Raw genomic sequence first — 26,645 nt, 5'->3', positions numbered from 1 at the left:
AAACATCAAGGAAAGCAGCGATTTTGGTGGAGTCGCCTTAATTCCAGATAAAATTTCCATGCGAGAGGATAGCAAAATGAGAAATCATTAGCTTCAAAAACTTTAATTCTGAAACTTTCTGAATTTGGTCCTAGAATTTTGGTTCCTAAAAGTAAACCAAAATACAAATACCAGCACCTGAACAGCTAAATCATGTCTCCTTTCAAGATCTCTATATATCAATGCATGATACGACTCTTAATGATGCAAAATGTCTGGCTTGCTCTCTGAGAGATGACAAGCAGAGATTAAGCAAAGGAATAATTATACAACAAGCCAAGATGTGACCATTTGTGGAATCTGCCTGGTTTTATGAAATTGCTGCATCATTAAACATCTCAGAAAAGAAACAGAAACTGGGTAGGAAGCCCCCAAATCAGCACTCAGCCCAGGCTCAGCTAACCGCTGCTCTTTATTCAGGCTGATTGCCCAAGATTTTGCCCTCTTGCTGGACAAACTGGACAGGGATGCTGTTGGAGATGCCATGTCTGGTCTGCCAGGATGCCAAATTACTGCTGCCCTCCTGTCCCCTCCCTCCTGCCCTGGCTGCAAGCTGCGTGTTACGGGCAGCGTAATTTATGCAATGTATTCTCCCATCTCACCTCGCAGTCAGCAGAGCAGGACGGGCTTTATAAAGACATTATAAATATTAAATTAACCAAGGAGCAATCTGGTTTTTGACAAATCACCTCTGGGGGTGCAGGGAAACAAATACATCAGGTTTTCTCAAGGAACAAAAAAAAAAAGCAGGGCAGAAGGGGCACATCGGCAGATGGCTGGAGCAGAAATAGCAGCATAGGGCTTTAACCCCTTCATTTCAGCACCTCATTTATCACCATGACTTTAAACACGGGTTTTAATCCCACAAATTTTGGTGTGGCTTCAGCCTACGCTCACCCCCCAGCAAGCTGAAATCTCTCCTGGAGGCCCTGCAGCAACAAATAGCTACAGCTCGAGACTCAAGATGGGGGAACTCAACAGGCTCAGCACGTCAAATTAGCAGAGAAAAAAAAAACAATGGAGAATAATTTATTTCATGTTTTCCACTAGAAGGGCTGAAAACACATTACAGTCATTTTTTAATCAAGGACTCAAAACATTTGGGGCAGACAGCGGCACGTGCTGCTCCCTCTCAATGCTCTCCCCTCTGCCAGCACAACCAGCAGCCCCAGCACGAGAAGAAAATGCCGTGGATTTCCACACCTACCCCGTGTTTCAGCTCCTGCCATTTATCTTTGGGTCCGTGAGCCGTTTGCTGCCTTTCAATTAAAGGGTATTAGAAACATTTTGCATAAAACAGAGGGGAGAGAAGCCAGAGAGAAATTCTTTAGAGAGACTACAAATCAGGCACAGCTGGTGGGGACGCTGCGTGCCAGGCAGGGCTCCTCAGCCATGCCCTCTCCGTGCCAGTGCTGTTTGTGCTCCATCCTCCTGGCTCCCTGCACGCCAGCATCACCAACTCTGGGTGCAAATCTCAGCAGAGATGTCTGCGCAGCCACAGCATGTGCCCTGCTCCCTGCTGTGCTGCAGAGCCCATCACTGAGACCCCCACCATGAGCAGAGGGGGCTGCGGAGCCCCAGCTTTGAGATAACGGTGCCCAGCCCCGTAACGGTGCCCAGTCCCGCATCAGTGGCCAGATCCATGCTGCTCAGGCTCAGCTGGGCTTTCCCTCGCTGCACCACAGGGGCTGATGCTCATTAGGAAGGGAATGGCACGCCAAAACGCGTGGAAAAAACCAAAAACCTGGAGGAAGAGGGCACTGTGCTGCGACTCAGCTCTGCAAATTGCCTCTGCTGTAATCCTGGAAATGACAATTAAAATTAGCTCCTGTATTATCCTGACAACTAAATTGTTGGGGAAGTGAAATGACTCCGCAGGGGAATATGGTCAAAAAAAAAAAAAAAAGAAAGAAAAAAAAGCAGAGGAACGAAAAGCCCCAGAAGCTCGTGCTGATGCACGCATGGCAGGAGGCTCCCTGGGAGCCCTCCAGGCTCTTGTAAGAGATTTTGCCCCAAGCAGCCGCTGAACCTCCTGAGTGAGGTCCAGGTCCCTGCTGGAGGGGACCCATCACAGCCACCCTCTGAGAAACTGAGCACAAAGAAATCCCCTTGAGGGCACCCAGCAAACCACCAGCACCCCTGCAGGACCTTGAGGGGCTCCCCAAAAAGATGCTAGAGCAGGACGAGGCACCTTCTGAGCCCCATCTCCCTGCTTCAGCAGCTACGGCCAGCTCATCCTTCACTAGCAAGCTCGACTCACAAGTTCTGCGGGTACAGGGCTCCTTGTGTTTTGGGGTTTTGAAACGTTATTTATGTAGCACCACTTCTGGGCACAGCAACTCATGCACCTCTTGTCATGGCACCATGCAAAGGGACGACAGGAGGGGCTTCTCCACACCGTCCTGCAGCAGGCTGGAGATAAATGCTCCAGTTTAGCACTGGGATGAATGCTCAGCCCATCTCAGAGGCTGCTCACTTGGTTGGACCTGCCCGAAGCCTCCAGGACCCCACAGCACCAGCAGCACTCGTGGGGCAGCGCTATTTTGGGGCTGGAAAAGGCTGCGGGAAGCCTCTTTTTGAGGAAGGCCCTAAACCTCCAGCACCTCCCAGACCCGAGCAGGAGCAATTCCCCCAAGAACTCAGTGGGGAAGGTCACGGGCCAGCCCTACAACAGCTTTCCCAAGCCAGCAGGACCACGATACAGTAAAATGGGCTCCCCAACAGCACCCCCAGGCCTGACCCACATCCAAGAGCCATCCTGGGCTTCCCAAAACCTGCTCACTGAAGCAGCGACACAGCTGAAGCGGTGCCAAAGGCAGAGCTGGACGCCCGTGTTATGGTTTAAACAAAGGCTTTTCCCTGGTTTATTGTACAAGTCTATCAGGAAATAATTGAAGCTTGCGCACGCTCTCGTGGGACCGAGCCCAAAAGCTTGTTTGGAAACTGATGCAGCAGAAAAACCAGCGCGGCTCACTTGCCTGGAGGAAGTTTTAACCTCACTTCCCTCAAAATGAAAGGCAGCGGCCAGATGGGCTTCCTGCCCCCCCGCAGCCGTCGGCTCAACCTAGGGCTGGCTTTTTTGGGGGCAGAGGGCACAAGCGGCGAGGAGGATTTATCTCAACCTGCAAAAACTGAAAGCTGCAGCTCTGGGTTTTGGCAAACGCTCCATAAAACAATTTTCCTTGTAAACAATTAAAACTGCAATTTTTTGCTAAGCATGTTGTCCGCAAACAGAATCAAACTGTGGGATTGATCATTGCCCTGGAATAACGTGGAGGGACAAAACTACAGCAAAACATGGGCAGCGACGCCAGTGTGCCGTGGTACTTTGTGTCTGCAGAGGACCCGGCCCCTTCCAGCACCAGGAATTTGTGGAAAATGAGAACGTGAATTTGTTGCTCTGGTTTCCAGCCTCTGGGAAGAAAACCATGCACAGGACGGTGCGTGGAGCATGCAAGGAGCCATGTGGAACCCCCTTCCCTATTCATTTATCTCGGGAAGCTGGGAGGCGTTTAGGAGAAGCCGTGCCTCGCAGAGCACCTTTGCGCAGCGCCCCAGCGCCCAGCAAGGCTCATAGAGGTCATGGGCAAACCCAGGCAGTGCAAGCCTGGCTGCCATCAGCAGCAGCCGCAGTTTTGGGGCAACGTCTCAGTTCCTTCTCCTCCACCATGCCCTGGCCGAGCTGGCAGAGACCCAGTGCAGTTCCTGGCCATGGAGGACACGATGCTGAGCAGAGGATGGAGGAGGGATGAGGGGAGAGCTGCAAGCAGAGGCTTTCCCTGCACTGGGCCCCTCTCCCTGCCGTTCCTCCTCCATCCTTGCCTGCCTCCAGCCCCTGGAGGAGGAGGAGAAGGCCACTTGCTGCCGGGAGGAGCCAGAGATTCATGAGATTGCAATCCCTTAATCGATTTCAGCTGGGAGAAGGATTTGTGGCACACACCCCAGCTGCAAGCCACCGCCAGCCCCGCACCCGCAACTGGAAAACGAGGAGGGGGCAGGAGCCAAGCTGGCTCCTGCGGGAGGACCTACTTTGTCCCCACGCAGGGCTCAACCATGGCATGGGCAAGGAACAGCCCTGAGCGTGCAGGGCACCTCTCCTTATCCGTGCACTGCGCTGAGCCAGCCCCGCTGTGCTCCTTGCTAGTCGGCTGGCACAGAACAGGCTGTGGTGGGCAGCAGAGGGGTGACACCACGGGAAAGCAAACACAGGGTGAGCAGGGCTGCGCTGTGGCTAGGGTTCAAAAGCAGCCGAATCCCTGCACGCTGGGTGGCAACGACACAGCAGGCTTGGGACTGCTGCTGTGGGTGCAGAGCTGGGCACAGGGACTCAGTGCTGGCGGTGTCACCATGCTGGGTAGTGGCAGCTCGGGGTGGGGGGAGACCCCAGGAACAGCCCTGTGAGAAGAGAGGTGGGTCTGGGCACTGAGAAGGTGTGGGCTTGGGTAGAGCTGGGAAGTAGACCAGGGTCCTGGGCTCACATGGGAAGGGATGCACAAGGCAAATGGAACACATCTATCCATCCATCCATCTACCCATCCATCCATCTGTCCATCTGTCTGTCCGTCCATCAATCCATTCACCCACCCATCCATCTATCCGTCCGTCCACCCATCCATCCATCCCCGCACGCAGCCCCACGAGCCCCCCGGGGCTGCAGCCCACGCTGCTCCCCCCCACCCGTGCCACAACAGGAGCCAAGCTCCGCGTTCCCAAACCTCACCTCCGGGCTGCTCCAAAAGCAGCACGCCGAGAGATGGAAAGCACCGTAAGGCCTTGCAATAAAGACGTTATTGCAAACTCATTTGTTTTCGCTAAGCACTGAATCGCCTGCGGCAGAAAAGAGACCGGGGGGGCTGTGCTGGGGCCAGACACGCTGTTAAATGGGTCAGTGTTAATGACTGCAGAGCCCCGATAAAGAACTCGGGCTGCAGCACAGCAGGGCCTTAACCCAAATGAGAACAATTAGCCACCGGCCCAAGCCGGAGGAAGCGACAGGTTTTTGCTCGCATTGTTACCCAGCCCCACGTTTCTGTCACTCGCAATCAGTCTCTGGGCAAAACCGGTGCTGTGCTGCAGATCCTACTGTGCGACAAGCCCCGGCTTGGCCCTCCAAACCCAGGACTGAATTAAAAATAATAATAAAGTTTTTTTTTGTTTGTTTGTTTGTTTTTTTACCTTTTCCAACTCGCATCCTCTCTCTGAGGCTGCTGCAGGATTTGTGGTTGCAAATGCACAAGGCCAGCGGCCAGGGAGACTGCACTTGTCCTGGGGGCGCCGTTCCCTGCACGTAAGACGTTTGCTTTCCATACAGTTCGGTGGATGTTGACCCTTAAAACACGATGTATTTCATACCCATAAAACAAGGAGAAGCTGATGGGTTTCCTTCCAAGCCCCGCTTGCTTTATTTGCCTTAGGTGATTAGCTAGGATTTTCCTTCCTACAAATAGTTTGGGTTATTAGGGGGAAAAAACACAGCTGAGAGAAAAAACTATGCTCACAATGGTAAACAGAGCTATTACTCGGTAGCATGAAAACATAAAACAATGAGAGATGCTCTAGGAAGCCCTAAGACAGATCATCTTAAATGGGTTTTGGCACGCATCAGAGCAGTTATTACAAATTAGCACGCAGCCAAGGGGAGCAAGCCCCCCCCCACTGATGAAGGGCTAAACTGGGGTTGGAAGGGAATGGCAACAACATAAACCCGCTCCCTCCTCGTTTACCTGCAAACACGACATGCAAAATCCTGAGTAAAAGCCAGTCCAGGGAAGGAAGATTTTTCTTTGCAAAACCTCAGTGAAACAGAACTGAATCAGCCACCGTCTATAGAGATGAGCAGGGAAACATTTGTAGAAGGGAAGAGAAAGTTTTGGGTGCTGGGGTCCCCCCCTACCATGTTAAATACTGCAGTACCATTTCGAGGGGCAAAGCCAGAAGTATGATGAATTTGGGAGTGACTTTAAAAAAAAAAAAAATCTGGAAGGCTGTGACTTTGTACATCTGTGTACATGCAATTATGTGCACGGAGCAAAGCAGCCTGGCTGCTGGCGGGCTGGGTAACGGGGCAGCCTCGGAGCGGGGACGTCCCCTCGGTGCCCAGGTGGCACCTGAACAACACACTCGGTCTGGCTGAGCGGGGACGTGAATGGTGGAGAGGAGCCTGACCTCCTGCAGCAGGATCCTGGTGTTCAAAGTGGCCTTGAGCCGGCTCCCGGGCTTGTCACCAGCCAGTTTTAGGTGACCTGTGTCCTTTTCTGTGACACCTCTGTAATGACTGCAGCCCCGCAGCGGGCTTTCCCCACACCCAGCTCCCCGGCCCCAGGCTTTAATAAAGCCAGCACTGCCGAATTTACGATGCCTTCCCTTTTGATGTAGTCACGCGGAGCTGAGGTCATCTAATGGGTTTCTGGTTTTCTTTTTTTTTTTTTTTTTTTTTTTTTTTCCCCTCCCCTTTCAAAGCACAGGGCTAACTCGCAGCCTATTGTTGTGTGCAGACATCTGCCCGGCAGCCACCCTGGCGAGCAGCGCCAGATTTGCCTTTTGAAGCCCTGATGGAGTTTTCTCCAGCAAACTGACCTCCTCCTGTGGGACCAGGAAGGCTCCAACCCCCCTGTGTAATAAGAATGAGGGTGTTCCCAGCAGGGTTCCCTGTTTCTGGGCTGATCCCCTGGATCCTACCCCGATTCCCACAGGTACGCAGCCCTGGGGCCGCACGCTGCCCGTGACCTTACCAAGACTGGGGCCGAGCGCGTTTGTCTGACCAGCATCGTCCTACAGCTTCTGTAGGGGGGAAGGATGAGCCCCAGAATTAATCTGCATCATGAAATGGCCAAGAAAGGACCAGCTGGAATAGAACGAAGGTCTCTTGTACGAGAAGAGGCGTTTACCTTCTTACAGGAAAAATGCATTTTTTTGGCATGGGAAATTCAGATTTGGGATTGCTGACCCTTCTCTCAGCATGGCTCCAGCGGCGAGCTGACCACAGAGTCTGTCCCAAACTCTGCTTACGTCCCCCTTCCAGCCATCCACGGAGCAGCAGGAGGCTTGAAATTCAACAAAAATAAACCAGCTCCCAATTTCCCACTCCACAAGGGCACTGGGTCGTGGAGTGGGATCCGGGGTGTGTAGGATTTGGGCCACGGACCTACAAACAGCCAGCGAGACCCTGGCAGAGCTGTCAAAGCACCACGCACCACACCACTCCATACAAGCTCCACGAGGCTGCCTGCAAAAGCACCCATTCAACATTTTTTAAACTTTTTTGGTCTGTCCAGAAGCTCTTTATGGGCTCCTAAAAGCTGCTTTAATGGAAGAAGGGCAGAGGCGAGAGCTGCTGCTGGCAGTGCTCAGGCCATGCTGGCCGTCCTGACGCAGGACTGAGCACTCACCTAGGACGATCAATTACAGGGTGCTGAAGACCCCAGTAATTAAACCCTGCCTTGACCTAGCCCAAAATTAGGAGCTGGTGATGCTGCAGCAGTAGCAGAGCACTGAGAGCGGAAATTCGTAGAAGCGAAGAGAAATGGAAACCAATTTTGCAACCCAGATACCACCGTCAGAAGTGCTCAACACCTGCCTGGACGAAAGGCCAAAGTGCAAGGCGTCGGATTCGGTGTTGACATACCGAAATGAAAAGCAACGTACAACGGGGCTTATCAAAAGAGCCAGGAGTACAAGATGAATGGGATCGCAGTGACTCAGGAAGTTATTCAGGAAGATTCGGGAGTAATATTACACTTGGACTTCGGAGAAGCAATTAAAAAAGGCAATAAAATTCGAGGTGATAGATGGCCCTGAGGGGAGCATGTGAGATAAAGGGAAATTGCAGAAAGGAATATAAAAATCTGGTACGAGATATACTGGAGGGCACCCAGCCTGGCTCCGGCAACAGAGGATAAATGAGCAGCGGTTGAAATGATGAGGGGAATGGGAGGGATCGGCGGGGGCTCTGCACCCTGTGCTGCAGTGCCCAGCCCCATCCTGCTCCCAACAGTGTTTTCTCACCCCACAGACAGCAGCAGAGCCACGTGGACGGTGCTGAGCACAGAGCTGTGTATTATGGCATCCATCCTGCTGGCAGAAATCACTGTGGTACTGGGCAGGGTGCTCGGTGTTAACCCACTCCTCGAAGAGCAGTGTGCAGTTACCCCCGGTCCTGCAGAACGAGCGAGGAAGGCACCAAAAAGCCAAAATTCCTACCCCACGTCCGCAGAAGGATGCTGAGTCCACACCTCCAACACCCTCAGCTGAGATGCCCACGGCTGTGACTGGGGAGGAGGCTTCTGAACATCACCAGCTCCTGCTCCTGCCACATGCAGGAAGATCCTGAGCCAAGTACGTGGGGACCCTCTGCAGTGCCATACACACAGTCACGAACACAAAGGCCGCTGAGGTGCTGGCGCTGATCCTGAAGGGTCGCAGGACCACCCTTTTAATCACTGATCCCCCTGGCTCCTTCCACTAGCCACAGGTAGGCAGCAGAGGGATGGGTGCAGGACATTGTGCAGCACATCCGTGTCACCTCTCACCACAACTCTGGCACGGCTCGATGGCCCCAGCCTGCCCCATGCGTGAAAGCCACAGGAGCAGGCACTTCTTGGGGGAAATTGTGTTGGGAACGGCAGGTTGGAGCCCGGTGCCTGCTTTTGCTGCTATCTAAAGGGGAACGCTCGCCGTTGGCTGTACTCCGGGGTGAAGCCAGCAGTAAAACATTTGGTTATTTATGTTGCAGATGCAGGACATCACGCAGGATTTTCCCAGCCCAACGAGTCTCCTGCGGAGCCTGCCTCTCAGCCGCACCGCGCCGGGTCCCACGGGAAGCAGAGCTCAGCACACTCGCTATTTCTGTCGGAGGCGAGCAGGAGCGTCTCCAGGACAGCGCTTTGAGTATTTACGTGCTTCTCTGTGGGTTCTCAGACCCTCGCCACAACCCCTGGGAGCCTCGTGATGTGCACGAGAGCCTGGGAAGGGGAGACAAAGTCTTGCATCAGTGCCGGTCACTCCTCGCTGCGGGAAGGCATGGAAACGTGCACCTGAGGGCAAGGACACGGCCCTCAGAGCAAGTCTCACCTTCAGCTCATTCACCTTGTAGGCACCTGATAACCCAGGACATTTTTTTTTTTTTAGTGATAAGATCACTGTCATAAAGCAGCAAATAAAGTCAGTGGTCATGCTCCAGCAACAGCAGCGGGATGCGACGAGGCCAGGAGGAGCGGGGTGGTCCCTGCCAGTGCTCCAAGAGGACACGAAAATACGAACGCAGACACGGGGGCTGTACTGGGATGTTCCTGGAGAGCCGGGTGGAGAAAAGAAAAGAGAGAGCGGCAGAGAAATGGGGAGGTTTAGCAGATTACCTAATGAGTGCAAAACTCTTCCAAGGTGGAAAGGGTGGGACAAAGCCAGTGTCAGATCATCGCTCGCTGAACTCTGGCCAGCAATCACAGTCCCTGCCATTTGAGAGCCATCACCAAACATCCCGCTGGCAGCTTTCCTATCTGCAAGACCTTGGCTCTTTGCATTTCATAGCTCCTTCTTGGCCAACAGAGACAGAGCAGCTGTGTCACCTCTGTGAGAAACTGTCACCTGGGTGTCCTCCGGGGAAGCAGGACACAGCGCACCCCTCGGGTCCTCTTGCTCCATCAGCCCTCTGTCCCCATGGGGTCCTGCCCCAGGCTAAATCTACAATCCAGCAAAGAAGCTGAAATTTGGGGTGCAAGCCAAACAATAGATTTTTCTTCAGGTTTCAATGCAGTTCACAGCACAGGGCAAAGGCAGGACTTGGAGCAGGTGACTGCACCACTGCAGGACTCCAGACACGCAGTGCCCTAAGCTCCCCATGCCCTTCAACAGGGCTCCACCCTCCCAGAGACTCTGGGAATGCCCCCATTCCCCAAACTCTAGGGAGCTGTCCCTGCTTTTGCCCCTAAAATGGAATCGTGCTATTTTTTAGAGCATCTTTCACCCATTTGAATGAAAACTGAGTATCTGGGGACCCTCTGCAGTGCAGGGACTTTTCTGCCTGGCACGTGGGATCTGAGTGCGATGTGCCTGCGACCTGCTGCTGGGCGGTTTCCTCAGCGTGCCATCAATTTCTGGCATCATCAGCAAATCCTCCTTATTAAACCATTCATTTCTGCACACCCGCATTGCCAGCAGATTGCTTCCTTGGTATTCACCCTCCTATGAATTAGGCTGGGAGCGGATATTAAAGCATCCGTGTGCCCGAATCACCGGGACAAACCCTGTGGGCAGGGAGCTCCCCGCTCCAGCCGTGGTGCACAAGTCCCACCACGCGCTCCACGTACATAAACACTGCTCCCACGAGGAGGCAGGGAATCAATACGCTTCCTTCCTACGGGGTAAATTATCTTCTGATTAAAAGCTCAATGAGCTGAACTCAAATGTCAATTACTGTCAGAAAACATCAATAAAACATGTTGTTACTGTTTAATGAGGTACCTGTTTCTTCATCCGTCGTTTCCCTCGGGGACACTCTCTTGGTTTTAGCAGGTTTTAGCTGAGAGGCTGCCCATGCATGGGCAAAACTCCTCTGCCAGGGACAAAACAGAGGTGACATCGAGCCTGGAAAGTGGCACGAGGCCATGGATGCCCACAGGACTCAATTATTTCAAATTATTAAGCAGCATATGGTATTGTTCACAAAATAGTCTGTGAGCTTGCCAGCTCTAGCAAAACAAGCTCAGCAAATGGTTTCTTCAGTTGTTCATCCTTCTTCATCACGTTTTCTCCTGGCTATGTTACTCATCTTGGGATTCTCTGGGATTGAGGGGCAGGACCAAACAAGGTCTGTCTGCTTGACCCAAACTGGTTTTGTGGTGTGGCTTGCACGTGGATTGCTCTTTAATGTGCTTCCCAGGTGACATTTTTTGGGGTGAGAGATGCATCGAGGAAGAGACCAGAGACCCAGCTCAAACGAGGGGTTGCTGAGCCCCGACTGCCCAGAAAGATGTTAGAGCCTTCCCCAAGAGATTTCACCAACACTAGAAGGAACCTTGCTCATTGTGACCAAGAGCAGAGCACCTTACGGCTCTTCTTCTTGCCCACCCAAGAAGGTGAGAAGAGCTGCTCTGCCCAACCACGCAGCATCGATGGGAGAGTCAGAGGTGAACACCCAGCAGAGGCAGCTTGGGTCTGTATCATCTCCTGAGGTTTCCTCTAGAGGAGTTGGGAAGAAAAACGAGGAGTCGGGGAGGAAATCACTGCCCTACTGTTGAGAACGGGTGGATCCCTCCAAAATGCAGCCACAGACCTTTTCCTTCTCTTTTTGGCATTAATATCCCCACGCTGATCTGTCCCCTTCTACCTCCTCTTCTGCTTTGGATTCAACTCCGAGGTTTAATTCAGGTGAGCTGCCTTCTGAGAAAAGAAGGGACATTTGCTAGGAGCACACCATGAAATGCCTTCTCCTGCTTTGGGTTCCTTTCTTTAATCATCTGCTCCGGTCCCAACCTGGGTGACGAAGGCCCTTGCGCAGCACCTGACATTTTGGAGGCTCTGCAAAATCTGCCTCTGAGACGACAAAATCCATCCGGCGGCATTTAGGAGGGTTTGCAGATGCTTGCACAGCCGTTAGGAAAGGTCACCCTGTTATTATGGGAACCGAGCAAGGGGCTCGGCAGTTCTGCCAGCTGGCATCGAGATTTTGGGTTTGAACGACCCAAAGGAGATAAAAAGATAACAGGTTGTTAAAAGTCATCCTCACCAAGCTGGATGGGTCCCAGAGATCAAGGAGGGAGAAACAAAATAGAGTTTTTTTGTTTGTTTGCTTGTAAAAACCCCAGTCAGCAGTTGTTTGTTCTCATACAGCCCCCTTCTTCCAGAATGGTGCAGAGACTTCGAGATTACAGGTTCTCGGTGCATCGCCCCCCGCCTGGTATCATCGAGGGAACTGGGATGTGAAAGGCTCCTCTCTCTGTCCACGCTGCAGTGAGAGTTGTGCATGTTGCCGTGCCTTCGCCTTGTCCCCAGACGAGTCAGTACTTTATAATCCAGGGGAATTCTTCACGAGGCTGGTAACAGGGAATATTGGGGGGCTTTCAGCAGCTCTTCTGCACCCAACAGGCTCTAAAATCACGTGCTGGATTTCCTTCAGAGCCACAGGAGGTACAAAAGGTAACAAGGTATCTCATTTTCATAAGGAAAAGCCAGACATCCAAGACACAATTATCCCCAGCAAATTTGCTGGTAGTGGTGCCATCACAGCCCATCTAGCCCTTACCATTATTTACTTTCAGTCTTAATATTAAAGAAACTGCAAGGAGAAGGCTTCGGTGCAATTTTCCCCATGTTTCCAAGGCACTCCATTCAGCTTTAGCTCACGCTCCAGGGCTTTGAGAACATCTCTCTTTTTGTAAAGAGCAGAGGGCACGACACTTCCAGATGGGGAAGAACCAGAGCTGTCGTTAGCAGAGCCCAAGCTTCGCAGCCTTTTTAATACTGCAGGATATTTTAATGTATTGCAGATGTCTAAATAACCATAACGAGTTATCTTCACACTTGGAATGAGACTGGCAAAAAAAACCCTGAGCCATGAATACAGAATACAGTTGAATAAGCCCAGTCCCCATCACCCCCTTTGATTTTACATTGGGTATTTAGGGTTTTAGAGGTTTTTGCCTGAGTGTCCCCCAACGTGTCATCGCTTTGTACCTGTAATTTCAGCTTGTCCTGCTACAACAATAAGTGTGATGTCAGAAAGCTGGAATGATAATTTGAATTCAAGAGCAAATGCTAGCACACACGGTGGAAGAGCTGGATTACAAGCTTGGTTTTGGGATAAAGGCACTGAGCTAGTGGTCACGGTATCCTGGTTATATTCGCCCTGTATAAGCTGAGCTTATTAATACAGTCTCAGCCACATGTCACAGCACACAGGGCTGTAAATAAGAGGAAAAATGCTCATGTTACTTGCTGTACAGCTCCATCAGAAATTACATGTTTTAAAAATGCAGGGCATAAAAACCTAACATCATCTGTAAGTCAAATCCTTATCCCCCAGGGCTGAAGAAGGGTTAGAAATAGACTATTTCAACCAGCTCATGATAACTACTTTTTCTTCACATATTTTTTCTTGCTTTCGTGGGTGACAAACCATATAATCAAACCCACACTGCAAACCTGATCAGTTTAGAGCTCAAGCAGGAAATCTGAGCCAGGACCAGAGTTAAGCATGGGTTCTCAAATGATACAGAAGTGAACAACAAAATGGGTCTTCATCTACCCAGAGCTACGCGGGCAAACCCAGTTCTGCGTCCCAGCTCAGCACACCACCTCTGCATTTTTAGCGAGAAGACAGAGGACCACATTATCTGTTGGACAGAGTTTTTATGCTGAGCTGTTTGCCCGCATCCAGCACCCTACAAGCAAATGGGATTTCATCTTCCACCTGTCTTCTCAGTGGGTTGCAGAAGAGTATACAGGCCAAGCTGGGGACACTTTCCTCCCTGGTCTGCAGCAGGATGGGGATGAGCAAAGCCAACATCTCACTTTGCATTTTTTCTGGACAAGCTTCCACCCCCATCTGTTCCCCAAAACCCATACGAGCTGGAGCAATCAAGTGCCCCAAGGCTGCAAGGGGAAAAAGCAGCCTTTGCCCAAGGCTTCGCATTCTGCTCTCCCCCCCAGCCCTGCTCAGTGCTTATCCCGCGTCCAACAAGTCCTCAAGCTGGGGGAAAGCCTGACTCACTCGCTATCACAGTCATCAGTCATCCATACATGTGGCTGCAGTCTGTGGAAAAAGAAACTGCTTTAATTTTCCAATAGTTTATAGCCAGATATTCCTGCTGGCAAAAAGAGCTGATTTTTTTTTAATTTTTTTTTTTTTTTTGCAGGGGGCCCTTTGCTCCTTTTGTGTTTGTGTCTTCAGCTCCTTTGCCTGGAACACCTCCCACTCCAAACTTAAATGGCTGTGGGGAAGTTGTGGGGCATCAGGCAGCTCAGTCCCATACCATGTGGCTTTGTTTGCCACCACACTTTGTCCCCTTTCCCCATTCAGAGGGCAACCCTGGACAGACAGACATCACACCAGAGGGTTCACAGCACCACAGCCACCTCCTTAACCCGGTGGGGACGCATGCTCAGCACCATGGCATTTGGCAGTGCCTGGAGCAGAAGTGCCCGCAGCAGAAACCAGGGCTCCCTGCCATGGTGCCAGGGAGAAACAGAGACTGCAAGATAAAAGAGAGCCCCAGGGTCACGGCTGTGGGGAAGGAAACACTTGTTCAAATGTCTTTGATCGTATGCAAGCGTCAGTCGAACGGCATTATCAGTCCGTACAGAGGGGCTGAGCAAACCTGAGCACTTGCAGGTGACCTGGAGAAGGACAACGCTGGGGCTCCTCTGGCAAAAGCCACCCAACCTCGAGCACCTCAGGGCTGGGACCTCACGAGCCACGCGGCCCAGCCTCTGCACCAAACACTCGGGCATCCCTACGAGGGCTCACTCAAATGATTTCTGAGCTCGTGCCCATTCAAAGCACTCCAGCCCCATCCGTCACAAACTCGGTTTTGTGCCTTGCTGCTGGTTTGAATTTGCTCGCTGGAATAAGCATCCCCGGAGCTGTGCTGAGCAGCAGCCACGTCGGACAGCTCAGGCCAGCTTTTCCTGGCCCCGCAGAGCACTACGTGTTTACCCAGTGCTCGGAAAAACCATTCGGCTTTTATTTTAGCTCGGAGGAGCCAAGAGGTCACCTTTAAGCTAAGGTGGTATAAATAGAGGCTGAGTGGAAAGAGCAACGTACAGAGAGCCAGGGAAGAGCTCTGTCCAGGAGGAAAGCGAGACCCCATCACTCCCAGCTATTTAATAGCCACCAGGGTCCACATCAGCCCCGTTTTTTCCACCTCCTTCTAGATGTGGGCAAGTTCACAGCTACCTCATCCTATGTATTCACGCATATTCGTGCCACGGGACGCAATGGCAAACCTTTGGCAGGCTGAGTGAAAGCCAAACCTTCGGCAATGCTCCTGGCCTGGAGTTTTCCCCTGCTCTCTTGTAGAGCTGCCAAGTGTCTGCCAAAGAAACTGGGGAAGAGCAAAAGCTCCGGGGGAAAGGGACTGGATGCTGGAAAATAACCCAGGTAAGTCATGCAGCTTGCTGGGGGACAAAAAGCAACTCACTACTCTCAGGAAACCACAGTCAAACACCAGGATGAAGGACCACGTGCATTCAGTGAGCAGCATCTCACGGGGACGAAGAGCCCCTGTGCTGCATGGGCTCCTTGCAGTTCAGCAGCAGAGAGAGAACAGAATAGCTCTCGTTGAGTTTGCTGCCTCCAGGAGGGAAAAACCATCCAACAAACACCCCCTCAGCAACCAAGTCCAAGGATATGGAGTGCAATAAGAGAGCTCTAGGCAGAAATTTGGAGGCCTGGGACCTGCAGGGAGACACATGGTCCCTGTGGGAGCATCAGGAAAACATCAGGGCTGCACGGCGTGGTCCCCAAGAGGGGCTGGGTCTTGCTCTGATGTCCCCCTGAGCCATGGTGCTGTTGACCCCAGGACGGGTGCAGGAAGGGCTCCATGTCACAGGAGATGGCCCCACCAACATCAGGTGTGAAACCCAACTGATGTGTTCCTGGAGGCCCTCAAACAGAGCTCCATCATATCTGTATGTGACCAGAGCCAAGTGGAGGGTATGGGGGTGGAAGGGCTTCCTCTGGAGCACAGGGAGCTTTTTAGTAGCTTATGGGTCCCAGATGGCAAGTTCAGGGAAGCCGCAGAGCTCCCACACCCCCAAGGAAGCTATTAGGATGGAGCTGTCCCACCAGGAAGCCCTGTAAGCCCTCCTTTGTGCTCACCAGAAAACAACGCTCAGCCTCTTCCTTCAACTCGCATTGTTTTAAATTCAACTTGAGTCCCTGACAAGCAACGTGCAGGGGAGAAGAAAAACACAACTGTGAGAGAGGAGCCTTCAGCTCCCCCCACTGTGCTCTGAGCTATGTCCAGACCAGAAAAAACAAAACAAAACAAAACAAAAACCACAGACAGAAATGCCTCTTTAGGAGGAAACACTCTAAGGGGAGTCAAGCGAGCATCACTGACCACAGCTCTTGCTCAGCCTGCACAGCATTTGGCAGAAGCAATTTCTTCTGCAAGGTGCATGTTTTAGGTGTTTGCACCCAATTTATCTTCGATGCACAACATGTCTCCGTGACTGCAGCGCCAGGACATAGCACACGGAGCTGTGCCATCCTCCCAGGCTTACATGAGAGCGACTGCAGCACAGGGGGACAGGGAGATTAAAACATCCCCCAGATCTGATGCCACCTACATCTTCTGCAATTGCTGCTTGGTAGCTGTTGGTCTTCCCCCCTCCTCTTTCCCCCTTATCCAGTGTGTTTGGAGCTATCAGACATCTCGCACCACTCTGAGCCTACGCTGCTCTGAATCAGACACCGACAATATTTAAAAGGAAAGCCTGGGGAGAGAACAAACCCTAATTATCCAAACAGCCAGTGGCCACGACACAAAGTCACATTAACTGGAACAGAAAAGAGCCAGCCTGGGATTTCCAAAAGCCTGTACGCTGCTGCTGATGCCAGGGAGCAAATAGGGCCAGGAGTTTTGAAAGCCTTCATCAGCATGGGGCTGAGCTTACAGTGAAACCTGCTCACGGCAGAGCCCAGCCAGCAGCCCACGGAGGCTGCATTTTTCTGGCAATCTGGCCTTGTAGGCACACCCAAGGACTCCCTTGTCATTTTGGGTCACAATAAATATTACACAAGGCCAAGGAAGAGTCTGTTGTCCTTGCAAGGCAGAAAGTGTTCTAACACGGCAGGTTTGTTAACACAGAAACAAAAAGCCAAAGAAATAACTTGCAAAACGAAGTGCTAGGACCCAAAGCACCCACATTAAGTGAATGTCACTAGGATAGCTGAAAAGCCTGATATCATGCAGTCTAACCATGATCTCCGAGCATGTCCCCTCGACCCAAAGACACAGTAGCACTGCAGTAAAGAGGAAGCCTTTTGCCTGGCACATGGGTGAAGCCTCACGCTCCCAGTGGAGCCGTTTCCCAAAGCAGCACGGTTATGGGGTGTGACGATGCCACGGTACCTACCGGCTTGGGGCAGTGGATGTACCTAGCGAGGCTGATGATCAAGTCGTGAGTGATTGGATCCACCAGGTTTCGAAAGCTGGCGTATCGATAGAGGACATCATCCAGAGAGGTCGACTCCATTCCTAAGTCCTGCAGGAGACAGGGTAAAGGAACAGTGTTAGATGTGCTACCAAAGCTGGTGGCTAGCACGGATCTTTTAAATTCACCTGCAGTGGTCTCCACAAAGAAGTCAAGAAGAAAGTGATCCCCACCACCCTCCAACACAAGGAAGGGATGCATGAACACGTCACTCTGGGGAAAGCAGCACTCGTGTGCTTTACCTGCTCTGCAAAGAGGCATTAGGGCTGCAGGTCCAACGCCCTGATGCCCCTCACAAGCCAAAAACCCAGTGAGCAGACACCAGGTGTGCAACAAGGTAAAATCACAGGCGACTCCAGCAAACACAGACGTTTGGCCAGCATGAAACTGGAACCAGAGAACGGCCATAGCATAGCCGTGCTCTGCATCTGCTGTGCATAAGGAGGAAGGAATGAGCCTCAAATTGCAGCAAGGGAAACAGAAGGATAAAGCCAGGGGTTGTGGGGATGGCGAAGTGCTGGAGCAGACTGGCTGGGGAAGGGGTGGAGGCTCTGCCGCTGGAGACTGGATAAGGAAGTGTCAGGAACAGTTTTGATCGAGCTGATCCTGCCCTAGGGATGGGTCAGACCTCCTGAGGACCCCTCCAAGACTATTTTCTCTGATTCTCAATCCTGAGACATCATAATCTGAGGAATTTTGGCAGAGAGCTCGTCATTCTGTGAAATACATTAGCGCACAGGGATGAGGAGAGGAAGGGTTATATGCAGTGTACTCCATTTACTTCAAATGTTTCAGCTCCACTTTAGTTTTATTCCACAGCAGGAGCTGATCAGGGGACGGGACGGCGCTCAGATGAATGTGGGTCGCAGTGAGGTCTGACAGACACCCCACAGCATAACCCCATGCCAGGGCTGGTGCAGCGAGCAGACGTGCCTCAAGGACCCAGCTGACACCACAGCTCCAGCAGAGCTGGGCTTGATTTCTAGCCCAGCCTTCCCAAGTCAGCTTGAGCAAGCCTTTTCCCTTTAGCCTTTTATTTCTGACAGCAATGGGCTGTTTTGTGACTCTCTTCACAAGCCTGTTTTCTCTTGTAAAGAGTGAAGCCCAGAGGCAGCCTCATTTATTTGGCCCAGACCGGATTTAGTAAAACAAGGGCCTGTAGGTCCTACTGCACTTCATCCTACTTCACCTCTCCTGTGGGAGACAACACCATGCCTACCCCAAGGCATTTAGTTTCCAGATGACATCTACGAGGCTCGGAGGGCAGGGACACACAATTACTGAGAGCAGCCTGCCACCCCGCCACGTTTTGGTAAGACAGAGGCCCTGCGCTGCCAAAACCTCGTGGGAGTGATTAACAGGCAGCCAATGCTGAATTGGTGGAGATGTGACTTGAAGAGGAAGAACTGACCATCAACATCACACCAGCGTAAACCCTTCTGTGGGAAATCCCAACCCCTGGCCCTCCAGGCCCTCACTGGCAATGGGAGATGATTTGTAAGCTGGTGGGCTGGCCTAGTTCTGAGCTTTCCCTGAGCCAAAATACAGCTGAAATGAGAAATTATTTCAACTCTTCACTAAAAGTCAGGAAATGATGATGTTCTCGCATCTGTATCTCCACCAGCACTGAGGAAAATCTTTTTTGACCCCTGCAAACAGCCACGCTGGAGAAGGAGATTTGTCCACAACCCCATTAAATGCCAAGTCCCCCTTTCACATAGGTGGTGGCACCTGGCATGGAAAACGCCGTGATGTTTGAACACATACACGCTTCTGAGGGTGGAAATGCCTGCAATTTGTAGCCAGCTGGCTTGGGGAGGCCAGAGCACTCATGCATCCCCTGGTACTGTCCGCCAACCTGCCCCAAAACTAGGAAACCATGAGCCCATGGAGAGAGCCCCATTTCCAACTTACCCTCCCCAAATTTCCTTCCTGCCACCCCAAAACTAAGAAGCTTTGCGAGACCCTTAAGCTCAGAGCTCAGCATCCACCTCTCCACATGCACCCTATGAATTCTGGAGGAAAGGAAGCGGAGATCCCACACCAGGGCCAGGGAAGAGGCATCCACCCTCGCGGCTTCCACACTGCAGCATTGGCACACGTGAGAGCCCCAACAGGCTGAGCCGGAGCAGCAGGTCTGGGAGCGACCACAGCCAAATTTTGTGCGAACCAGAGCAAAGAGATCTGCGGGTGTTTTGGGTGCTTAGTGTCTCGCAAGGAATGCTAACAGGTTGATGTTAAAATCTTTAACCCCATGCAAGGCTGAATGTCAGCTACGACAAACTACCCAGGGCGGTTCAGCCCGGTGATGGCTGCACTCCCAGGGATTAACGGTGGTATCAGCAAAGCAAACCGGGTCCAAACCTACCAAGAATTTGAGGCTGGAAAGGGCTAAGCTGCAAAAACAAAATGGAAGTTTCAGGCAAAGAAGGAATGAGCAATGCCAGAAACGTGCCTGGAGGAGAAAACACATGGTGCTCTGGTCCTCTTCGGGAAAACCAACTGGCTGCAAAGCAAATCCACAGGATAGGACCCCAGGGCTGGGTGCTATCATGCCAAGCTGGGAAAGTGAAACGTGAAGTTATTTATAAGGTGCTGGTAGCAGGAAGGTGCTATTTGACCCTGTGGGAGTTGCAGTCTGGCTAAGGCGCTCAGTAAAAACTGAAAAGTGCCAGACACACAGCACAGGGCTGGGGTAATTTTATTCACGATCATCCTGCAAAAAGCTGTCCTTCCTCGCTCCCTTCTCATTTACAGTCTCTACAAATAACTTGTATTTACTGAGCATTTTGCACTTCTGCAGAACTTGTCATGTGAGGACATTAGAGCATCTCACAAGCACAAATTGCATTTATCACCCACCACCAAAAGCACTTGCACTTAGAGATGATGTATTTAAAAGGAAAGGATCACACCGAGGCATTATTTCCCTTACAGTGCTAGGCAAAGCAGCTCCATGAGATCCTAAGTTCCACATGAGGAAGGAGCCCATCTCCAATCTGTGTCACGAATAAGGCTACACAGAGCCCTGGCCTTGCTCTATAAATGCAACTTCTAAAGTACCAGTGCAGAAGGGTTGGATACAGCTGCTGCTGTAGGAAGCCAAAAATCAACATGGCAGTAAGAAAGTATCTTTTCTTGGTTTAAAACCAAAAAAAAAAAAAAAAAAAAAAAAAAAAAAAAAAAAAAAAAAAAAAAGGGGGAAAAAGATACTTGCAGACCTAAATAACCTTGTTACTGCCAGGAGTACCCCTCTGGCATCAAATGCAAGGCTTTGCTGATGGCTGCAGACACGCTGTTTGGTACACAAGAGCCCCAAGCAAGCCGAGACAGTTGAAAACCCACATGCATGGTGCTGTTCACCCTCACCAGGAGCTCCCCAAAAAGCCCCAAAACAACAAATCCAAGCAGCCACAAGAACCAAGCAGCCAAGGCTCCCTGTGACTGCAAACACACCTCATTTGAAAAATTAAGCATCCCTATCTATTTACAGTCTATCCCACAGCTTCTGCTAAGTTGGACTTAAAAAAATTAATTAATCTGAGGGTCCAAAGCTAAGATGTCTGCGTGCATGGAGCTCCGCAGGAGCGGCACTGCAATGGCCAGGTGAGCCCAGAAGTGCTGCTCAGGGAGGTTTGGTTTTAATTAGGTTGGAGAAACTAACTCCATCCTTCAGGACCATCTTCCTCTTGTATTTCAGCAACGTGTGGATCCATGAGTGGTTGTGCAGAACTGGGTGGGTTCCTTTGTAAAAGGAGAAAAAAGGGAGAAAAAGCAATTCTGCAGATAACACAGCGCAAGGAGACCCCCAAAGCCAGCTCCCACTCTTCCAGGGAGAGAACACCCTCTCCCAACAGCAGGGTGGCTGTTACCTGCCCGGTCTGGTAGAGCTGAACCTTAGGATTAAGCTGACATCAGGTCAGAGCTGGATTTGGCCCACAGTCATAGAGTATCACTGGCAAACAGCATGCAGTACCAAAGGGGCCGAATTTGGGGCTAGGCAGGAGCAATTCCACACACACAGCTCTCAACACACCGGGATCTTTCAGGATCAAGCCAGGCTTAGCATCTTGCCACTTCCCTTCGAGCATCTCAGAAGTCTGACAGTTTTCAGCTAAAATTAAAATATAGAACCAACAAATCTGAGAACGTCTCTCTCCTGGGAGAGCTCACATTTTTCACAGGAAGCTTCCCCTCCTCCCTCCCCGTAAGCATTCTTCGTGCACAGATGTCTTTCTCAGCTGCTCCCTAAATCTCTCTGCCACACCAGCATCGTCTCTTCCCACCACATGTAATATTTTAAAGCCACTCAAGGCTGAGACTTGTTCGAGGCCAAGCGATGAGCTCATCTGCAATTTAATAACTTAGCACCAGCTCAGGCTGTCAGCAGCAAATCGCAGATCGCGAGCTTTGGAGGAAACGCCCAGCATCTGGCTCCGATCGCTATGGGTTTTTACAGCACATTTCCTTTCCCCAGAGGATCCTTACCTGGACAGCAAATGCAAAATAGCAAAATAGGTGTATGGGTTAAAAGCAATGGTATTTATGAGCTGGTAAGAGCATGGCTGTCTCAGTGCTGGCCGGAGGGGTGTTTTTCTGGTGTGTACTCAAAGCCCTGCACGGGGCTGTGATGGTCTGGGGAAGGTTTGTGTCAGCAGAAGGGGAACGTCCCTGCATCCCTGAGCTGCCCCGAGCCCCTGGCATCCTCAGGGGCACTGGCAGGAGTGGGCCAGAGGAGATCTCAGTGTCTCGGAGATGCACAACCAACAGCCTGCGTGATGTTGCTGAGCTGATGCGCAGGTCAGGCGGGATTTGGGAGCAGTGACACAAGCAGAAAAAGCTGGGATCATGGAAGGGGCTGAAAGCACTCTGCTCATTTTGCTGCTCATCCTCCCTGCCCTCAGCCATGCCCTTCCTGCAAAGTATTTGACTCATTTCTAGCTTTGGGAGGCCAGGAGAAAGCCAAACCCTCGCCAGTCCCTGGGGACAGTTTACCAGCTGGGGGCAAGGACAGAGGGATCACAGCCCCCGGCCACCAACCACTTGCATTCAGCCTCTGCAGGAGGGGTCTCCTGCTGCAATGCAAACATCGTAGATTTCCAAAAAGATAAAAAAAGAAAGTTGTGAAGGAAGTAGTGATTTAACTCAGAAGACCAACAGGAAGAAGCAATGCCGCCCTCCAGGACAGCCAGCAAAGGAAACTTCCTGGGCACAGCCATGAAAGGCACAAGAGTTATTTCCCAGTTATTTTGGGAAAACAGCAGCCAGGCACAGGTGCAGCCACAGACCTGGGACTCATTTTTGCAAGCAACAACAGGAAACAACCCAGCTCCCCAGATCCCAGCCCAAAGTCAGGGCTCACCATTGACTGCCCCAGGCAAACCCTACATGAGCGATGCCATTTTCCCAGTGAAAAAGGAAAAAAGAAAAAGGCAAACCAGGCATTGGGAGCCGTAACCCTAGCTTATCTTTCCCTCTTGCTGGGCACAAGGATTTGTTAGTCCATTTCTGCTGCTTGTCAGGAACTGCAGCACAACACCAAGAGCCCAGCAATGGGCTCCCCATGCTCAGTGCCGCGTTTCCAGGAGAGCCGGCACCACGCGATGCTCCCCCAAGCCACCAGGAGAGGAAGTCAGGCACATTTTCTCTTATTAAACTATTTATCACTGCGTGCTGAATCGCAATTAAAGGAAAATTCAGCAGGCCCGTGTGAGAAGCCAGACGATAGAGCAGGGTGCTCCGTCGCTGCTTTTATGAACAGGGAGGGAAGGCAGTCACTGGTTGCCCAAATGAGGTTACTGTGCCAAACATCGCCCTGAGCTCCTTTGGTCTCAGCTGCTCATAAATATCCCCAGAGCTGCTATTTTGGCCAGCACCTCTTCCAAAACTGGTTCTTATCCACAACCAAGCGCCAGAGCAGCATAACGGATCACCAGGCGGAGAGGCTGGTATTGTAAACAAGCATCGGGCATGGAGAAAGAGAGGGATTAGTCCTGAGTGCAATCGATCACCCGCAGCAACTCCTCTGGGGGAGGTGACTTCATGAGGAGGGTGTCTGCAGCGAGTGAGGCCGGATCAGAGACAGGCACAGGAGATGGGATGAGCTCCACAGTGAGGACAGAGCGGGGTGGGCACAGGCTGTGGGGCTGTTCCACGAGGGAGGACAGACGGAGATGTTCAGTCCCATAAAACACACTATTACTTGCCTTTAATCCTTAGGACAGTCGGCTCAATTGCAAATCCTCCAGAGTCTGGTTGGAGTTTGTAAGCCAGAGAAAAACTGTGTGTTTATGGATCTGCCAGCTGCAATCTTCCAGGCCTGGCCACAGCCCCTGGAATCAGCCGCCACTTGTTCTGCATGGGATCAGCCCTCCTGCATGTGCTTAATTGCTAATAAGTTTGGTGCTGCCTTACCTTCCACTGAAATAAGGCCAGGCAAGGTGGTTGGGCATTGCCAGGAAGGGCTGGAGGGCAGATGATTCTCCGGGTGCCCAGCACCCCATGCCACCCATGAACACCCCTGTAACCAGCCCAGAGACAAGGGTGACAGTCCCCAGCCCAGGCAAACCAGGAACTGCTGCTGCGAATTTCTGTTTGTCATCCCCAGGACTGGTGCAAAACCGGAGTTTTACATGGGATATTTTCTGTTTAGGAGAGTAAATATTGGTCAGGAACTGCTGATGGGACATTCAAGCCTCAAGTGAGGGTACATTTAGAGAAAAGTCAATGTTTAAGGGAAGAAGTAAACATTTGCCTGGCAGATTGACTCCAATAATAAATGGTGGCAGCCCAAACCCCCTCCAGGGGTCTGGAATTTTGGAAACACAGAGAGATGGATTAATAGGCGGAGATATGATGCTGCCATCCCGATAATAAACAACTAGGAATAAGAGACTGGCAGAAGAACGTGCCTCATTTATTTTAAATTGTGAGGCAAATGCAATTACCCCAACTGGAGTTAGGCCAGACCACAGCTCGCAGACTTCAGGAGAGTGCCTGTGGATATTTAATGGGAACAGATAGCCCCCCACCTTGATTTACAGAGCTGGTGGGATCCCAGTACAGAAAGGATTTAGAAACACTGCCTGAGGAAGGGAACTCCAGGCTCTGAACAATTCAGACAGTTTAGGTCGACCGATGCCTTTAACACAAGCGTTTGTCTTAAGCTCACAAAATATTATTCATGCATCCCTCCTAAAGCAGCAGGAGCTGCCCACACCCTGGTTTCCCACCCAAGCCGCTGCTGGTCCATCAGTTGGGGACCACTGCTCCTGCTTGGACCCCAGCTCTGCAGAACCCACACCAGGAGGCTTTGGGTCCCTTCTCTCCTGCCCCATTAATTCTCCTCTGGCTGCTGGACAAATTTCATCAAGCATCTGCCACTTCCAGCCTCGCAAGTCTGCTAGAAGTGCTCACTGGAGAAAGCCCAGGGCAAACCACAGCATCACAGCCTCGGGTCGGCAACAGGGCTGGGGTTTGTCCCTGCACTTCAGGGTCCCTGCTGCGGTGCAAACCAGGAACAGCAAGCTCCTCTTTTGCTCTGCAGCTACAATAGCTCCTAGGAATCTCTTGTTTCTGAAGAGACCTGCTCTTCAGAGCACCACCATGGCACCAGCTGCTGAGTTTTCTCTTTAACATCGCCCTGTTTTGGGTGCCTTCATTTACTACAGGCCCTGCAGACTGCATGGGGACCCTCATCCCAGCAGGGGCCAGCCCCACATAAAACCCAATTCATCCTCCCTTGCAAAAGGTTCTGAGATCTTAGTGGGCAAACAACCAGGCAGGCCAGGAGACATCTCATCTGCTGTCAGGTGAGGACCCAGCCTTGTGCCCTAACCTTGTCCTGCCACCCGCTCACATTAAGGCGCTGATTGCCCCTGCTCTGAGGCAGCTGGGCTGTCAGCCCTGGGATGTGGCTGTCTCTATCAGTCAGCCGCCAGGAAATGCCCCTCTAATTAGCTCACCCTAGACATCCAATGTTCAGGCAACCTGAGCAGGAAAATCCCACTCACCTTTGTTTTCCAGCCCAGGAAATGCAGAGCCCTGCATGGCTCTCCTACTGGCTCTGGCGGTTTGCAGCTGACCATCCAACAGCACCAGCTAAGTTTTTAAGCTTTCCTTAGGTCCCTGCTATTTTCTTGGCAGCTCAAACACCTCTTGGACTTGGAAGGGGACAGGAGATGCCTTACGGGCACTCAGGTCTTATATTTGAGCATGCAGTTCTTGTGCTCACATGCACCTCTTTGTGTGTTTACAGGAGCAACAAAAAGGCAGCACTGGGATCCTTGCAGAAAAGTGGATGGGATTTGCAAGCAGAAGACAGAGCCATCAGACAGGGAGGGATCACTCATCTCCCTAATTTCCACGGCCTGTTACAGACCTCCTGGCATGTGGGCACACAGCAAGCGAGCGATTCCCGATACGAGGGCAGCATTCAGCGCCGCAGCGCTGGGAATTACGGCGGCGTCTCACCACACACGCTACAGTCCACGGGAGTTCCTGAAACCACAGCGAGCCTACCAGAGCTTTGTGCAATCTGCTCTTATCTCTCACCTGCTCTTATCGAATTTAATTAACAGCAACGAGCCAAGCATGCTCACTGTACACAGCACCCAGCACAGGCAGCCTCTGCCAAGGGATGTGCCAAGAGGACAGCCCATAAATCCTGCCTCAGGTGGCCCGACCTTAATAACAAAGCCAGCAGGCAACCAGGCCTGGCTGCTGTCTGTCTGTCCTGCCACCTCTCTGTCCTCCAACTAATTCCAGAAGGCAGCCAGTTTCATCCAGCTATGGGAAAGGGGCGAAGGTGATCAAGGTCCTGTAAGTTTTGGGGAATCGGCAACAGGGGAAGGAGGAGATCCCAGCTAGGGGAGGACCGGGACCTGGTTGCAGCAGACGGACAGACAGCAGGACAGATGGCCCACAGCTGCCATCGGGGTTGCTGAGCTGGGACCTCAGGTAGAACAGTGGCAGAAGCTGGGTTTCTCCAGAGCCGAGGTCTGCCTAGTGTGAGAGCCACACTGCACTGAACCCTCAGCGTCGATGGTGTTACTGTACTCCGGGGAGCCTCCCGTACCCCCCCAGAAGAAATCAATCCCTTCCTGCATGTACAATAAGAGCCTGCAATCCAATAACGGCTACCTAAAACCCGGCTTCACTTCCAAGCCCTGGGTTGATTATTATTGCATTAGCTACGGAGGGACGTATTGTTACCGCTCAATAAATGTAAGCTCTACTTCAAAGGGACTGAATTTCAGCAGTGGAAGACTACACAAATGCTTTGACAATTGCTTTGGGATCCTTCGAAGCAGGTAGATGCCAGAACAAAACCTGAAATCTTATTGATACAGACTTTAGAGTAAAAATGAGCAACGATGACTCCTCAACACAGCTGGCTCTCAGAGGAGGTTATTCGAGGGGAGTAATTGAAGGCATCTCTCAGAGAGAGAAAT

The 26,645-nt window shown here is 51.6% G+C and overlaps 1 protein-coding gene across 2 annotated transcripts in view; it reads right to left on the bottom strand.

The window, feature by feature from the left end:
* The window catches only part of LRRC75A (leucine rich repeat containing 75A), a 71,445-nt gene that overhangs the window by 24,218 nt on the left and 20,582 nt on the right, over window positions 1-26,645 (bottom strand). For both annotated transcript variants that reach the window (XM_035343196.1, XM_035343195.1), the window contains one exon: window positions 17,116-17,244. In XM_035343196.1, coding sequence (XP_035199087.1) covers window positions 17,116-17,244 — 129 coding nt within the window. The remainder of the gene's footprint in view (window positions 1-17,115; window positions 17,245-26,645) is intronic.

Source organism: Oxyura jamaicensis, chromosome 19 (genome assembly GCF_011077185.1).
Source record: "Oxyura jamaicensis isolate SHBP4307 breed ruddy duck chromosome 19, BPBGC_Ojam_1.0, whole genome shotgun sequence".
Taxonomy (NCBI): domain Eukaryota; kingdom Metazoa; phylum Chordata; class Aves; order Anseriformes; family Anatidae; genus Oxyura; species Oxyura jamaicensis.
Note: the sequence above shows the minus strand (reverse complement) of the source record. Positions and strands in the feature narration are given on the sequence as shown.